At 35.5% G+C, this 18,029-nt stretch overlaps 2 protein-coding genes across 2 annotated transcripts in view; both read left to right on the top strand.

Moving 5' to 3' along the window:
- The window catches only part of agbl4 (AGBL carboxypeptidase 4), a 282,596-nt gene extending 281,371 nt beyond the window's left edge, over nt 1-1,225 (top strand). Inside the window, exon 13 of the mRNA XM_060882422.1 lies at nt 303-1,225. Within this exon, the coding sequence (XP_060738405.1) occupies nt 303-405 (103 nt within the window). The 3' untranslated portion in view covers nt 406-1,225. The remainder of the gene's footprint in view (nt 1-302) is intronic.
- A 2,353-nt stretch (nt 1,226-3,578) lies between these two features.
- spata6 (spermatogenesis associated 6) lies at nt 3,579-17,772 on the top strand. Its single transcript, XM_060882423.1, has 12 exons — nt 3,579-3,722; nt 4,765-4,902; nt 5,616-5,664; nt 5,770-5,811; nt 6,331-6,455; nt 6,664-6,744; nt 9,765-10,001; nt 10,860-10,955; nt 11,354-11,520; nt 13,514-13,604; nt 14,466-14,557; nt 16,921-17,772. Exons 1-12 carry the CDS (start codon nt 3,633-3,635, stop codon nt 17,102-17,104), a joined length of 1,392 nt encoding a protein of 463 aa, XP_060738406.1. The 5' UTR covers nt 3,579-3,632; the 3' UTR covers nt 17,105-17,772.
- The last annotated feature ends 257 nt before the right edge of the window (nt 17,773-18,029 follow it).

The raw sequence follows: 18,029 nt of genomic DNA, 5'->3' as shown, positions 1-18,029 counted from the left end.
GGGGAATGTAAATAAACAATTAACAAACCTCTTGTATTTTGCATGTGGATTACTGCATTTATAACATAGCAACCTTTAAGATTAATGAATGATATGATAGATTAATGATAACTGAAGTCCCTCCAGCTCTTAATCCCAATTAATTTAAATAAAAATTTTCCAGACTAGAACTTTTTAGTCAAAACTGCAGTTTAAATACTCTCACGTGAAACTGACATTTAATAATAGCTAAAAACAAACTTTTTGTTGCAAATATTATCACATTGTTCTTTGAAAACCCATTATTTTGTTTCTGATGTCAGTCTGAATGCTGCAGCTGCTGGTCACCAGGGAAGTAACACTCGGAAAGGAAAGAATCAAAATTGGGAGAAAAATGAGAGAAGATTCCAAGGAGTCCGAGAATAATGAAGCAAAATGTCAAACAAGTTCCCAATCATGATTACTCAGTGCTTCCTTGGCACTGAAGAGAGAGGATTTAATTTACAATCAGTTACTGGGCTACACAATAACTCAGCTATTATCATCAGTGTACTGCACTACACAATGCTATGGTATTGCTTGTTGTAAAGTCAGCTATTTGTTTTCATTTGGTTTCTTCTTTTCTTTTGGAAATACCAGCAGCATGTTTCCTGTGGTTCTGGTGTTGTCTTTTCACTGAAAATCACTTTCTCTAAAGTGATAGCATGCGTTATATCGTAGTTGTTATATTATAGTTTACTTTCTGATTTGTGTCTGAGTGCGTAAAGAAAAAAATGTTGTTAAAAGTGGAAGGTGATTATTGTATATGAGAATTGTATTCAATGCACACAGCATTTTCTTTTTTAATTTGCATTTCATTGTAATTACTCTGATTTTATTTCATTTTATATCTCAATTAGAAAGCATATTTTTTTTTGAAATTCATTATGAACTATTAACACACTGCCTTTTAGCTTCCACAGTATTATTACAGTACGTAGCATTGGCACTGGAACAGACAAAGCCACAGATCTGGAGAAATCTGTCCATAGATTCTGTTTCAATGATCACAAAAGAATTCAATATTTTGCAAAAAATAGTACAAAAATAGGCAATGCCAACTACTGTGTTCTTTCGTGCAACATTCTCTCTGCTATTTTGTGTGAAAAACCATTAAAACAATTCACGACTGAGTTCACCTAAACAAAGACTATTCCCCTGCGTGAGGTTTGACATTTTCATGACAACATTTTGTTATGAATAAAAAAAAATTACAATATTCAGAGAGCAGTCATTTTATTTATGCTTATTTAAAGATTTTAAACATTAAAAAAGAATGAAGTTTTTTTTTTTTCTAATGTAATCTTATGAGTAGATCTGAGTTAAAATGTAGATTTTTTTTTATTAAATGTTAGAATTTCTTATTGTCTAATATGCAAAGTGAATACAGTCTCCTATAGTCTTTGTTTCCCACTTTCATTCTCTCAGACACAGGCAGAGGGAGGATGGCTCACGTTAGCAGTCAACAGTGCCATGAAGAGCAGCGTGTATTTTTCAGACCAGTCATTTGGAATAAGTGAGGCAATCAGTCAGAACTAGCATAAACAAATGACTTGCATTTTACATGGTAGACGAGAAGATGGAGAGAGCTAATGCAAATGAGAAAACACATCCATCTACAGATTCTTGCACACACACACACACACACACACACACACAGACACACATTACACAGAATATCTCACCTCCCCACTGTGCTGTCATTTTTTACCTGTGTCTCAAACCATTACTCCCTTTTTCTTGCATCAGTAAACCAGGCACATCATGGCCTAATTGTCCTTATGCAGCTGTGAAATGATAATATTTCCCCATTTTCTACATTGCGTTGCTCTATTTTTAAACACAATATCCCTGGCCTTGTGAACTTTCCAGCAGATTTCTGGAGCAGAAGCCTCCACAGTCAACACAATAAAACAAAGTCCATATGGTTTTGAACATACTCACAATTCCACACATAGTGCAAACTAAATGGCCAAACTGACCCAAGGCACACACTGCTTATGTAACTCACCTTCTCCATGCCAGAGTCACATTCTACAGAGTATTGTACTACTAAGCAATTTCTCATCAGATCTGCTGTATACACACAACACTTCACGACTATTTCAACATGCTTCTGTATTGTCTAACTAATCATGTCTCAGTTTGCTGCCATACAGTATACAGTAGGAAAAAGGTCTGAAAAGGTTGATATAGAATTAGGGAAAGACATACTGTAGGTTTGGAGTTAGTTATTTGGAATCAGGATTAACTAGAGGACTATTCCAAATTAAAAGAAAGTATCTAAAGCAACTTGAATAAAAATGTAAAATATTCATACTGATATTGGCCTGTTTATTCAACATGAGTCTAATCTATCCTTACATTGCATTTGTAAATTGGGTAAGTATAGATTTATGACAGGTTTAATAGTGAATTCCAATTTAAATAACCCTAGGGCCAATGAAATCACATGACACAAGTGAAACCTTTACAGTAACCTGGTTTTGTAAAATCACAAAACCTTTTCCTTCTTTTTAGATGTAGGAAGTCATTACTTAATAACTAACATATAATAAAATAATAAAACATAGTAATATAATGTAATCAAAATGCAATTAAACCTCTCTTTTCAACATCTGAGCTGTTTATTAGAATGGTGAGATGTGTGTTTGACTCTCAGCTGTGTGTTTGAGGGCTGCACTGCTGCTTTTTGAGATATAGGCTCTGAATCCATGTAGACAGAATATTTGGGTAGGTGATCATTTATCAGAATTAAAGGTGGTAAATATTCTTAATGTCCTTGCAAAATTAACGGTTATTTAAATTAATTGCATACAATGTAATGTTAATTAATGTTCATTTAGACTCTTAATTAGAAAGCAAAGTAAGTTTTCATTAAATCAGTTTAGCTGTAGTTAGGCAAGAAGAACAATTACCGTTCATAATATCGCAAACTTTGCCTGGTTTAGTTTTAAAAAAAAAAAGGAAAGAACTATTTGGGAACTCTTGTTGGTGAGCTGTCTTTATACACTACATAACCAAAGGTATGCAAATATCTGACCCATGCATGGATCTTCACGGTTGCCACAAAGCTGTAAGCACACAATTGTTTGGGATGCCTATGTATGCTGTAGCATTAAGTTTTCCATTCATTGGAACAAAGGGCCTATTGCTTTTATACATTATCATGACAATGCTATTTATGTGAACAAAGCCAGATCCACAAAGACAAGGTTGATGAGATGGAACTTGAACATCCCAATCCCTGATCTCAACATCACAGATCATAGGATGAACTGAAACACACCTCAATGTGTGTGAATGAGCACAAATCAGCACAGCCACACTCCATAATTTAGTAGAAATCCTTCCAGTGTGTTATAACAGCAAAGATAGACCTTATATACCGGAATTCTCATTTAACTCCGTGTCAATACTGTTAGATTGCAGTGGGCAGATAGTTTTGTCCATATACAACATTGCACACATGAGCTACATCATCTGACTGAAAACAGAAGGAACTCCCATCATTACAAATGAAGGGCAAATAGAGGTCACGTGACCGACTTCCCGTTTAAATCAAGCAACTTTTAAACAGCGTCCGTTGCAGCTATGACAACACAGTGGTAAAGATGGGAGGACTGACACCGCCAGGACAAGCTTTTAAAACAAGAGCACGACGAAAAGCTCTCAGATGTACTGTAGAACTAAAACTACACGCTGTAAGTTCACACACGCACATGAATTTGCACTTTGGGTTATTGTTCGTTGTTCGTTTGCTGACAGCAGCAAATGCTAGTCGGCTAACGTAGCGTTAGCTTTGTTGCTAAGTAGTCAGAAACACAAACAGTGTTTAGTTATACAGTTTGGTGTGTTGTGGTCATTTTTTCAGGGATCAGGTACAAAAATTGTAACTCTACGTTCATGTGGAAACAGATCATTTGAAAAAGAGGTGGCTATTAGTACGTTTTTTCCTTTGCATTTTCTAGATGACCATGTTACATCTAATCAGGGCTCCCATCCCTGATCTATACCACAGGTTCTCACCCCTGGTCCTGGAATACTCACTATAATAATAATAATAATAATAATAATAATAATAATAATAATAATTAATAATAATACATTGTGTATAGCACATTTTATACATAAAATGAAGCTTAAACTGTCTATGTTTATTGACAGTATATGTATGTATGTATGTGTGTGTGTATGTGTGTGTGTATATATATATATATATATATATATATATATATAGATATAGATAGAGAGAGAGAGAGAGAGAGAGAGAGAGAGATAATATCTATATTTATTGTCTATATTATATATGTGTTCTTGTCTTGTCAATGTCACTAAAACAACTTCCTCATATGTGAAAACATACCTGGCAAAAAACTCTTTCTGATTCTGATTCCGATTCTGATTGAAGTGCTTCCCAGGTCAAAAGCAGAAAGAAAAACAAAATGTAAACAATAAAGAACAGTAAGACTTAACAAAGAAAGGAAGTGTAAAATTAGGAAACAACAACAACAATAATGATAATAATAATCATTTATTACGTTGAAACAAAAAATAACTAAGAGAAAGTATATTAATCAAAATCTTAACCAAGATATGTCGTAATGCTCTTTAGAAATATTTGAACGTTTGCTAATGATGAAATTTTATGTTGCTTTGCTACACATTCACTTCAACTTCAAAACAATTAAGACACGGTGGACTCTACATTACTGAGGTAATTGCTTGAATTATTGCTCTCTTTAGATCACTTGTCCAGGGGTCTTTTTACCATCCCGTGAGGACGTGTACTTGAGCGTCCGGATGATGGGGCAATACCACAAAACAAAATGTGTCTCCTCTTCCTTCCCTCTTTTGCTGCATGAAAACATGGTGTTTACTAAGGTGAGGTGGATTAAGTAAATTCTATTGGCTACTAAAAGCTGACAATGCCTGATGATTAATGTGTACAGTTTGGATGTTGTATGTTTAACGGAGATATATAGTATGTACTGTACATTCATGTGACGTGACAATGCACAGTGACAATGGTGTTTGTTAAGTTTCAAAGATCTTAAACATGAAGTAGTCACTGTCAGATTTACAAAATAGCATGAGATTCTTTTATCACTCACCATTTTTACGAGCCGTTCTATGTCATATTAATGAGAAATCCAGTGTAGAAGCTTGCACTGAGCTATGGCACAGACCCTGCTTGGCTAGTTTTTGATCTACAAGCATGGCAGCATTTCGGTAGTATTAACATGAAAGTTGAAGCTTTGGAACCTGATCTGTTTGAGCAGAGTGTACAGATGAGAAGGTGAGAACTACAAAAAGTCAAAAAGAGAAAGACAAAAAGATTAAAGCGCTGCTGCACAACTCTCTTGAGGTAAAGATGAAGCATGGGTAAATCCCCCTGGTGCCTCTATCAGCAGGTGGTTATAAGCATTTTGGGTAATACAAAAAAAAACAATATCCAGTGTGAAAATAGAAAAACATGTAAATGAAAGAAGTTTAAACCACAAAAGTCAAAACCTCTTAGTGAGTTTAATTGAAAAACAAAAATGAATGAATGAGTGAATGAATGAATTTTGTCTCTTAATCTCTCTCATCATCAGAGGTTCACAGGAGCATTTGATCCGTGTGATATAGCTGATCATCTGCAGAGTAAGAGCTATGTGGGGTCATGTTCAGTTCTCCCACTTCTTTTTCTCATATACACCAAATCAATAAACTAATAAACACTCATACACACTTTTGTTTTCTCTTCAGATGATACAACCTGTTTGGAGCTCATCCAGCTTGTTCCCCCAGGTAGAGATCGTCTATTTCCTGATTGACGGCTACGCATCAGAATTGTAGCTTAATCCTGACTTTAGACAGACTGCTTAACATGAATCATACAGGCATTTGTTGGTGTAAAACAGTGTGTGCTTTTTCCTGTTTTTTTTTGTTGTTGTTGTTTTTTTGTTAATTATTATTCAGTAAATTTGATTAAGCAAGCAATTCTGCATATGTACCATGTAACAGCATGGTGTATAGGAACTCGATAGGAGTGCGATTTGGGTGCCATATAAGCAACAAATTTGATGATAATGAGCTTTTTACTTTATGGTGTCTTCATCTGCACTGTAAAGATATCGGGCTTTTTGAATTAGTTACAGTTCTACCTTTGTGAAACTATGTTGACCATATCCTAAATACCATAAATTTCCAAATTATTAAAATGTGCATAAAAGGGCTGCTTTTGCTGCGAAAGCTTCAGCAGGAAGCTATCAAAAAAGCACTTTGACTAAGCTGGGAACTGCATCTCTCTCTTGACTGATGACACAGAGGGTGAAATTCTGGCCACATTTGAGGAGAACACCAGAGACTTCCTATATCCAGGCCTAAGCCTGGTTCCCCAATCCCCAGGTTCAGACAGAGAAGTTCTCATGAAGAAATCTGCCTCGTTCCCGGTGTGTATCTCATCCACTCACTGTGCTGTGATATCTATGACGCATCGTAAAAGCCATTGCCATTTTCCTGCTATTTGCTTCAAGACATAGATTGTTTGGGTAAATTGATCTGCCAAGAGTGTCATTATCTTCCTCTGCTGACTGTCTTTAAAGTTTCAGATTTTCTTTCTTCCTGTCTTTCTTTTTGTTTTTCATCTCATTCCCTCAGGGGATTTCACCCAAAGTGGAATTTTCAACCACATCTGTTATTGAAGAGTACGATATGAAAAGTAACCAACCAGCTGTCTCAGTGAGTCTTGTTTTTTTTTTTTCATTTTTTTCTTCTCTAATAAAATGGACAATATCACAATTTATGGAATTAACAAGGAATTCTTTACTTGTACCAATGCACAAAATTTGTTTAGATGTGGGAAATCAATATTATATCCTGTATCATGCTGATGTTATTGAGCAGGGATTAGAAATTGTGCTGACAAACCAGATTTATTCAATGCTGATTATCTACAATTCTTATAGTCCTCAAATATAAGAAATATTTGCATAGCCTATTCATACAATGGTCTATTAAAGTTTTTTGTATTTTTGTTCATCAACAAACCTTAACACTGGCATAGGAACACAATCAACAACATGGTGGTGGCATCTGCTGCTCCTGCTGCATCAAAGGGCAGTGTAACATACTTGAAGAAAAGTGCGGTCTGCCCTCTACTGCGTACATAACTGTAAAGTTTCTGTAAAGCTGCTTAGAGCCAATGTCCATTATTAGATGTGCCACATGAATAAAATTTGAATTGACAAATGCCACCGATTTGAATAGTTTAACTGTGAATGACAGGGAGACTATATGCTATCTTGGAGTTACAGAAATGGATTGCCATGGTATACAAACTTTGTAATATTCAGACTTTAGACAGATATTCAGCTTTCTGGTGCTTTCACTGAGAAGCCTATCTTGTTCAGGTGAACAGATTTGACCCACAGGGTAATGCTTGCTCTCTCTTGTTAGAGACTTTTGTCTTTTCATGACTAGAAGCCAGGTATATAACAGGTAACTTTCAAAAGGGTCATATTTTTAATTGTCATTACAACTCTTTAATTTAACATATAATTGTAAAAGAGATAAGTGGCTTTTAAGAGCCATCTACAGAATTGTATGGCGACACATAGAATAGCCCTGTCAATCAACTAATTATCTGCCCCTATATATGTTTCATCTCTTTGGCTCTTGGCATCTCAATGATTTTAAAAGCACTTTTAAGGATGGGCCTTTTTTTTGTAAAGATAATTACAGAGAGCTGTATTGATGAGACCAACATTGACATATGGCCTTTGAATCTCCCCATTGCATGTGTTATGTTTTATAAAGTGGTCTAACTTCTTTAGGTTTTTAGTGGCAGTGTCTCCTGAAAGGCACATTGAACACAACAGTATAAAAACAGTCTCAAATGGAAACAATATAGTATCTTTCATATTTCTGTAGTGTTCATGATGCTATTAGTATCTCTCATTGTATTCTTGAGCGGTGCTTTTAGGAGATGGCATCAGAGTGAAGTACATATCCATTTATGTACACCACCAGAAAAAAATGTCTGGATTCATATCTTGAATGTAGAGACTGCAGAAAGGAATTGTGATGTACAAATAGTAAATATGAATGGATTGGCTGGCAGGAATCTTTTGCTGTTGTAACTAGGGACTGTTAGGGATAAAATGGAATTTCGTTTTCCAACTAGCTTTTTAGGTTTTTTTTTTTATAGATTTTTTTAAACTGACACTTCTTATGCTGCCGATACAATAGACTAAGATTATAACAGGCACCTATTTTCTTTTTCTGTCCATTAAATTCTCTTGTCTAGTCCAGTTCGACTGTTGTCATATTCTCTAGATCTATTTTTGTGCAAGTGTCGCTTTTGTGGACGCTTCTGATTTGGACTTGAAATAGCATGCTCTTAAATGGGCTTTTTCTGCGATTTGCATGCAGTTCATTTGAAGAGAGCTTGTTTCTGCTTTAATAAGCTACTCTCGGTGCTGGCTTTGTTGTTTCAAGGACATCCGGCTTTATCTTCTGTTACCAACACCAGCAAAGCCACTAATCACATCAGACAAGCACGACTCACGCTTTAAAGCAAGCTCTTTGTGCCTCCACCAACAGAAGAGAAAACTAAGCGAGAAAGAACGAAAGGAGAATACAGCTCCTATTCCTATGTGTACGGGGGACCGGCGACTTTAATTCCATTAGATCTGTTCTCTTCAAATAGCAATCTCTGTCAGGATTTATTTTTTCTCTGCTTTTTTAAAAATGACTTAATATACCAGGATGTTCCAATTAGCATTTAAATTATCTTTGTTTCTTTTTTCTACATCCATGTAATGCCATTATCATATTAGTCTGAAACCGACCATCAAATGCAATTAACATTTTTAAAAACGTATTTATCTAAGCAGCGCCCACAGGAACCCAGTTATTGGAACTCAGAATTATGTTAGCTGAGATTAGTTATTGAAGTAATTTTCCTGTAAAGGTGAGATTGGAAGCAAGTGAAGGTTTACATTCGGCTTTATGTGTTTGGATTGAGCTGGATGTTGTGTTTCGGTGTGTTATCAACATGTCATTTCCTAGAAGTGTCAGACAGCGCTCTTGGGGAATATTACAAAACAAGAAACTTTATTTCTCTTTGGCATTTTACTGACATATTTCAGCGTTTAATTTCCACAGGCAGTGTAATGGAGTGTTTTTTCTTAATGTAAGGAATGAAACACAGTGGGGTTTGCTATCAAAATAGAAAATAATCAATGACAGGATGGTGTGATGCCATTACAATGTTGCAGTTGATTATTTTCTATAACATTCCACAGAAATATGCCAGAGATTACAGAATTTTGTTGAATCACAATTAAAAACTGTAAAAAAAGTTGTATAACTTTGTGAGACCAGTAAATTACTATTATCTTTTCGACTCCTTGCTCGGCCTCGAAGGCAAAAGAAATTGCAGTCTGTTAGGTAGTTATGTAGCAGGGAATCTGGGAATCTGAAGGACACATTAATACTGGTTGATACTGATAAACATATCCACTGATACTGGAAAATCTTTCCATTAACCTACAGAAAGCTTTACTATTTTAATGATTATGCATTTTTATGCAAACCATAAATCATTACTCTTTGTAAAAGAGTTGTTACTGTAGGAACTACAACTTATTAGAATGAGTGCATCAATATAATCTAATGGAATAATAAGACATATCAACTTTAGACCAAGAGCACAGTTGAAAGTGTTGCGAAATGAATATTTTTCTTTTCCTTTCTAGCCACGTGGAGCTTCAACCTCTAAGGCATGTTGTGTAAAACCAAGAAAGCCAAAGCCACCTTCAGTAGAACCGTGTGGCTACCAGATGCCTACAGTAGCATCACAAAGCCGCTGCCCATCACCATACACTCACCGTAGGATGTGCCAACTCTCTGACGATGCCGCACAGCGCCTCCACCACCTCCAGCTCGGACCCTACACCTTTAAGAAAGACACTGCCCCTCAGCCACCTTTTGTTGTGAGGAAGTTTTTGAAAAGTTCATTTCAGGATCTTTATCTTTTTTAAAATTTTATCCGTTTTTTAATGCACTTTTGTACTTATACAGACACTTATGAAACACTAGCTTTTCTTATTTGCCTCTTGTAACCTTGATTATGTGTTGTACTAAAATTTAGGAATGTAACTTATGATTAATCTGTCAAAGGTTTAAAGAAAACTGCTGCTGAGTAATTTAAATTACGGTCTCGGCCACATTTTCGGCTTGGTCCGACTGCCTCTTTTATGAGCAAAGTGCAGGAAAAGCTCCCCTCCTGTTTCCTTCAATGTTTTCACTACACAAACAAGTACCACGGTGTAAATATCAAAGCTGTCATGCTCTGAAAGGCGAGATTCAGATCTAAGACATGTCATATCAACATGGCATTTTTCATTCTTGAACCTTTGAAAATAAAGTGCCTAGCATTTTCTGAGTACGTCCTGGGGCAACAATTAACCTAAGTAGCTTAAGAGTCAAACACTGATTATTAAAAAAGAAGAAGGAATATTTAACAAATGTGTGTGTGTTTTTAAAGTGAGAAAACTTGTTTATATAGAAGTCTGGATAATCGTGTGTCTGTTTAATTGCAGTATAACTGCCAGGTAAAATGGCACAGAGGCACCTGAAATGAGTCAGCTGCATGAAATGAACTCACTCTTTTTCTGAGAGTTTTTCTCCTTGCATTAACCTTTCCAGAAAAAGTCAATAATTTTTAAATGGAAGGCAAATTCAACTGAGTAAATAATTCCACTGTCAGTTTTTTGTGCTCTTGTGTGTCAAGAGATTGCTTGTCTTTGTTAAGAAGTGAAAAGAAAGCTGATTGAATTTTGTGTTTGCAGGTTCCTTGTAGTCCCAACTCTTCACTGATTGAATCTCCAACAACAGCTTCAGCTCTACAGTCTTCACCAAAGAGAAACTCCTTCCAGCAGACATCTGTGAGTTTGACACACTTCCACTATTACAACTTGCTATTTGTACAATGCTTTTATATACTTTTACATATTTGATTTTATCTACTGATCTTTAAGGACGTTTCAGATCCAAACCTCTTTGAGTAAGTTACAATATAAGTAAGTTACAGAGTAACTGCCAATATCACACTTTCACATATATTTTATATAGTTTATCCTTATTATTTATCTACCTCCCTTTGGTTTTATTTTTATCCTTAATTCCATTCCTTTCTATGTTTGAGACCTAAAAAGCATTTCACTGCATGTCGTACTCTGTGTGTATGTGACAAATAAATTTAATTTGATTTGACAATAAACAGTGAACCGATTAAAGCACACAGTAACTCTATATATGTTAATGAAACTCTACATGCTTTCAGGTAAGAGGTCATTCTCTGCGTGTGTGTCCTGTATCTCCTGAGGGGAAGTCCACATCATTCCTTAGCAGTCGCTCTTACAGAAAAAACTCTGCTTATCAGTCGACCCCTGTGTCTAGGAGCCTCAGGGCCCACAGTCCTTTGCTGTGCCGCTCCACACTCCGAGAAAGGTGAGAGGAAAGTCAGCTTCACATACAAACTGGATCACAAGTTCTCAAAATACTCCTTAGGACTGAATCAAGGATTTTTTTTTTCATAGCACAATTTTTTCACTGATTTGGTGATGGCGGATTTACAAACTGTTATTCCAGTCAGTTTTTCCAGTCTCATTGATTGGCTTTATCATAAATAATGGAATATATAGTTGATCTAAAACAGATGTATAAAAGATTAAAATAAGCACAAATAGTTTTTTATGCTTTCTTTTTGTCTGTTAATCTTTCTGTCTGTCTTTGTTTTTTTTTCTGTATGTCTTTTATCTTTCTGTCTCTTTCTTTCTTGCTTGCCTTCTTTAAGTTTCTGTCTGTCTTTAGGTTACATTTGGATAAGAGACACTGAATGGTTCGACCCTACAGTATCTCGCCAATGAATTTCGAACTGTGTGCTATTGATAAAAAGTGTGCAGCTTAAAAAACACAAATAGACCGATCTATATTGTAATCTGGGCCCATATGTGAGGTGAATCTTCTGCTCTGTCTTCAAATGATGAACTCTGATGTCCGCTTGTGTTTGTTCATTACTTAAAAGAAAAAGACAAATATTCCTGAGAAAACAAGGGGGAACGGCTATTGATTGTATTTCAGCGAGATCTAATGCTTCTGACCTGACGCAGAGTTTAATAAATTCTGAGAGACCTTGTCATTGATCTGAACAACAGACTGCTAAACCGACAAATGTTTGTTTGCTTGCCTGTCTCTACTGCTTTTTTAAATCCTGCTGAGACAGGAGCAAACATTTTAAATCAATAGACAATTTTAAACCGGAGCGTAAATTGTAGAGTAAATATTAGGAAATGTATGATACTTTTGTCTAGATTGAAAGCATGACCAGAGTCGGAAGGCTGCAGATTAAGGCCGGCTCGACAGATTCAGACAATAAGAGAGTGAGCACGTCTTTTGGACGTCTTTGATGGGAAATAAAATGATGCTTTGTGAAGTTCAGCCTGTCCTCACTGCAGCAGTTGGCTTCTCGTGTGCTAATCATTTGGCCAAGCTAACCGTCTGAAGCACAGCGCGTATTAGGTTCATTAACCAAAACCTCTCATCTGTACATCCTCTCCCATAAGTCTTTCTTTCTTTCTTTCTTTTTTCTTTCTTTCTTTCTTTTCTTTCTTCTATTTTTGTATTTTTATCTAAAGTCTTGCTTTCTGTTTTTCTTGTATTTTGATCTTTCTTAGTCTATTTCTTTCTGTAATTTTTCTTTATTTGTCTAGTTCTATCTGTCTGTCTGTGCCTTTCTTTCTTTCTCTCTTTCTTTGTCTGTTTGTGCATCTGTCTATGTTTACATTTGTCTGTCTGTCTGTCTCTGCCTTTCTTTCTTTCTGTTTGTCTGTCTTAATACACAGTAAAGGGGTCTGATTCTTAAATATTAATTGTGTAAGAGTGGAACTATTTCATAACACATTTTGAAATGTTTTTAAGTCGCTACAAATAACAAATACAAATCTGTTTTATTCATTTATACTTTGCAGAAATGAGAGGTTACATGTTTTATAATATCTCTCACCCACTTGTGTGTAGGGTTTTTAATGTATAATAGTTTTAATGTTGATAAATGTTTCTTTTTTGTGTACATGTACTTTCCTTATGTTTACTAAGTTGGGCTTTGTGTTGCAGATGTGTTTTTGTGTTGTGTGTTTTGAACTATTTTGTTCCACTCTAAGGGGCACAGCACAGACTAGTGTTCTAACATGGTATTGCATTACAGCCACAAAAGAGAATTGACATTATGAGAATTACTTGCACTAATATCTGGATAATTTTTCTTGTATTCATTGCTCTTCAAAACCAAATGGCATTAACCTGAATAAATGTTTTCAGAATTATGTGGAAGTGAGTCATTGTTTTTTCCCCATTTTATGCAAACATTCTGCTTTATGCAAACTCCTTTGATTTTCCTGGGAGTGAGGAGTAAAAATTCTGGGCATGTTTCTTTTCTGTTCAGGTTTCAGAGCCCATCCAGTCCTTCACATGAGATCCACAGACGAGTTCAGAAGATTTTACACACTCATGCCACTCCCCGCAAGCTGACATTTGTAAGTATGATAAAAGATCACTATGTCACAATAACATTTTACTCATGAATTAATATAGTAACTGATACTCTCATTTATGTGGATGTGGTAGCTCAGTGGTTAAGGTGTTGGATTACTGATCGTAAGGTAATGAGTTCGATTCCCAGGTCCACAAGAAGGTGCCACTGCTGGGCCCCTGAGCAAGGCCCCTAACCCTCAATTTCTCAGTTGTATAAATTGAAATAAAATGTAAGTCACTCTGGATAAGGGTGATTGGTAAATGTAATTTTGTATTTTTACCCAGAATCTCAAAAACTATTTTGCATTTATTTAATAAAAGTTTTTTGTTTAATTGACAGTTGACCAAAAATACGTATTATTTGTTAAGTGGCATATATGGAACATATACAGCTATAGATTGTCCATTATTTTGTGTATATTAAGGAATTATACGGTTATTTCTGTATTTAGTTGCAGTTTAGTTGTAGTTAAAGAGTTAAAGGTGCACTCGTTTCTCATTCGTTTACCAACTCAGGATAACAGAAAAGGAACAAATATGGTTAAAAGGTTTTATTTTATTTTAAAATGATCATTTTCACAATTTAATCATTGAGGTAACTGTGACCTCACCAGAACATAAGAGTTAAAGGCACTGCAGATGCTAATGAGACAAGTAAATGTGTTCAATGCAAAACCAGTAGGATTTATTTTACAACCGCCTACTTTGTGTAATTGTGAAATGCAAAACAATGTTTTCTGTTTTAATTTAATTAGCGCACTAATTTTTTGTGTTGGAAACAGTAAGAAAAAAAAAACCACTGTGGAAGGGAAGTTGTATTATTTTGTGTGTGTGTGTGTGTGTGTGTTTGTGTGCGCGTGCAGGAGGAGCAGTGTGAAGAAGGGGAATCTGGCCAGACTGAACCTGGTCCCTCCTGCCATGACTCACTGCATCACAGCCAGCTACCTGCAGACAGGTACACAAGCCATCACTCAAAATACTTCGTATAACAATACATTTACACTCAGTAGTTATTCCATTCAAGTTTTTTGTATAGCGCTTTTAACACTTGACACTGTCTCAGAGCAGCTATGCAGAAGTGTAGAAACAGAATTAAATTAATTTACTATTTATCTCTAATGAGAAACATAATGGTGGCAAGGAAAACCTCTCTGAGACGACATGAGGAGAAACCTTGAGAGGAGCCAGACTCAGAATGTAACCCATCCTCATTTGAGTGGCACTAGACAGGAAATAATGTCCTTTCCAGATTAATTATGGATTTGTCCTTCAAGAGGATGTTTTTTCAGTAAAGTTACATTTGCTCAGAAGTGTTGGTTTCCCTTGTGTATAGAGACTTTTGGAAGACTTTAGGCATTAATAAATATTAGAAATGATTTCATTTTTTGCCTCTGATATTCTTTATGAAACCTAGATGCAAGAGATGCACATCTGATATTTATTTTTCAATCAAAACATTATAATACAGAACAGCAAAATGTTATTCATAAATAGTGTAAAGTATAAAGCTTTCATTAAAAATAGAAAATTCAGATAAGCATAAATACCTGCTAATACCCAAGATTTCAGAAGCAATATCAAAGAAGAAAAAAGTTGCATCATGTCTAATATTTAGTCATGCCTGAAGAATATTATCTGTTACACATAAGAGAAATTAACAGTCATTAGAAAAATGTAACTTTATTGAAAAAACATGCTCTGCATTTCTTTAGAAACACACAGAGGCGTTTTACTCACTCTTGCTCTCTTGACGAACACATCTGGTGTTATGCATACAGCTGTATGCCCATCTCAACCTTGCGACAGCTTCCTGATCAGCCACAGGAATTGCTAAGATCTTTTCTTAAAGGCCTAACTGAAGACAATTTACTCGGAAGTATTCATTTCCCCTATGTGTGGAGACTTTTGAAATGATCTGTACTCAAAATCGCCCATGAAACAAAATCAAACGTAAATGTGTCTTACTTTTAAGTCTGTATCGTGTAACAGAAATTTATGCATTTACATTTTTGACATTTGGCAGACTCTATAATAAATACATCACTACTGGTTCAATAGGTCACAAATTAAGAAAAACATCCGTCTAAAACTCTTTTAGTAGAAAATATAACAAGAACAGCACACAGTCAAACCTTTTAAATAAAATCAGAGAGATTATAATCATACTATCTGGTATATTTCACATATATGACCTGTAATGAAAAAAAAAAACGGTTTCATAAAATATTGAACTCTTTACTCTATCATGCGTAGAGCGTGTTACACCAGACTGAGTCACCAAGCAAAGGCACACTGACTCAGGAATCAGGAGCACTTGGGGGAAGTGACACTGAACTCAGTGAGGAATTGTTCATGTTCACATTTAAATAGAACATTCTGTATTCACCTTAACATTGTAATGCATACCCAGGTCTAAACCACCATCCGGATTAATAACTATAAAAAGCACAATTCTGAGAAAAATTGTAAAGAAAACATACAGCAAAATCACAAGGACGCAGTTTTTATAAGAATATATGAGGTCTTGGTTAGTGTGATTAATGATGTTGATGCTTTTTCAAAGCTGAGGGTCCTAGACTGAACTGTTTACTGATGTAGAACATTTAATATCTGATTTAAAGAGTTGTGTAGAACCTTAGCCAAAGAACTTGGCAATGCCTGAACAAGAGAAATGTGTTGGAGAAGCTCTTACTTATTTATATATCTTTATAAGCTTTATGCTCACTCTTATATAACATGAACGAGAAGAACTGCCATTGATGCACATGTGGAAAGAAAGCTGAAGGGTGTGAAAACTTTGGTACACTCTTTTGGTGGAGTTTGACACTTTTCTACATATGATATTCACACTTATGGGTGAGATATTTGTCACCAATGATCACAGGCACATGCTAAAACTTCTACAGTGGCATTGTCGCTGCATAATTTTGTCAGAGCATCATTTTCCGAAGTGAGAAGCCAGGCAGAGTTGCACAAACTGATTTATATTTAAACTACAACTTTAATCTTAAAAAAAATATATACATACATACATGTATATATATGGTGCAGCCATAAAAGGCCTTCAGAAAATGCATTACCAACAGTTGGGGGAAGACTAAAGACTTTTGATCATTAAATAAATCTCTGCTACACTTTTTAGAAGTGAGCCTGGGCAATGTAAAATTCTGGGTCTGTTAAATTCCATAATGTGGCATAAACCATCGATCGCCCAGTACAATACCTGACTGCTTGTCTAAGGTTATTGCTTAATCATTGCAGTAAAGCACAATTACTCTGTTAAAGGCAGAATATAAATCGTATGCCTCCATGTTGCAGGGTTATTCCTGGAGAGCCATCTGTTCATTTAGATAACAGAACATTCTGGACCAACAAAGCTGCCAAATATACCGGGAAGTCCCACAGAGCAGTGTTTGAGGACAGCCTTGGCAAAATCTACAAGAACCTGTACAGGAAAGCATCAAGTCCCACACACACTGACTCACAAAGCACCTGGACATAGTCACCTCTCTGGATGCCTAGATTTCCTTTAAACCAGCTATGACTTATTTATTTCATCAAAATCCAAACCAAAGATTCTGTGCTAATATTTTTAAGCCATGCACAAGAATAATGTGTCCTGGTATATAATGCTGATTACTTAGAACAAGGAATCAAGGCAGGATATTATAGCAGGATAATCAACAACAGGAAGGTGTGACAATGTTTTTGTTAATTATACAGTGACACACATCACTTTTGTTTTGTCTTGACGTTAAGGCAACTTGTCAAGTTATTAAGAACAACTGAGTGTAACTAAACCGTTCTAAATCTCTGACACTAGGGACTTCAGTAAATTCAAAATAAACCTTTTATAGAAAGCTTCATTACAGCAATGATTACATAGCTTTCACATGCCATATATCCAGTGTGCAGTTGGATATACTTTTAAGGGTAATGTTAAGTTAGTAACAAAACACACAATTATACAAAAAAAACCATCCTGACCAGGGTGACATGATTAATCCTCTTCTTCACATCACTTTTATTTTAACAGTAGCACAGCCTAGATCTGAGTACCATAGAGTTGAAATTTTCCTATAATTACAACGTTTGATTGATTATTGAATGAACATTAACTCTAACTTTAAACCTTTAAAGTACACTCTTGTTGAATATACACACTGCAAATGAGTCCCTGTTTTTTTCTTAAATCTCTTTTTCCTCACATATTAAAAAAAGATTTGTCCACAAACAGAACACAAATGTATGATGTGGCATTACACTTTCCTGTCAGTGGAACTTAAAGGCCCATGTTACAGCTAGAACTTTAGAACTTTCAGCTGCACTTTAGTGTAATGGAAAGTAGTGCTACTGTATAAATCATACACATTTGTGATGCTGATGTGAATAATGTTTCCAAAGAGAAGAAATACGAAACTCCACAG

The sequence above is a fragment of the Tachysurus vachellii genome, chromosome 11 (assembly GCF_030014155.1).
Source record: "Tachysurus vachellii isolate PV-2020 chromosome 11, HZAU_Pvac_v1, whole genome shotgun sequence".
NCBI classification, from domain to species: domain Eukaryota; kingdom Metazoa; phylum Chordata; class Actinopteri; order Siluriformes; family Bagridae; genus Tachysurus; species Tachysurus vachellii.
This window is presented reverse-complemented; position numbering and strand designations above follow the sequence as displayed.

Coding starts and splice junctions, on each gene's coding strand:
- spata6 (XM_060882423.1), top strand. CDS start 3,633: ATGGGAGGACTGACACCGCCAGGACAAGCTTTTAAAACAAGAGCACGA. Junction 5,665..5,769: donor TATAGCTGATCATCTGCAGA/GTAAGAGCTATG, acceptor TTTTCTCTTCAG/ATGATACAACCTGTTTGGAG. Junction 14,558..16,920: donor AGCCAGCTACCTGCAGACAG/GTACACAAGCCA, acceptor TCCATGTTGCAG/GGTTATTCCTGGAGAGCCAT.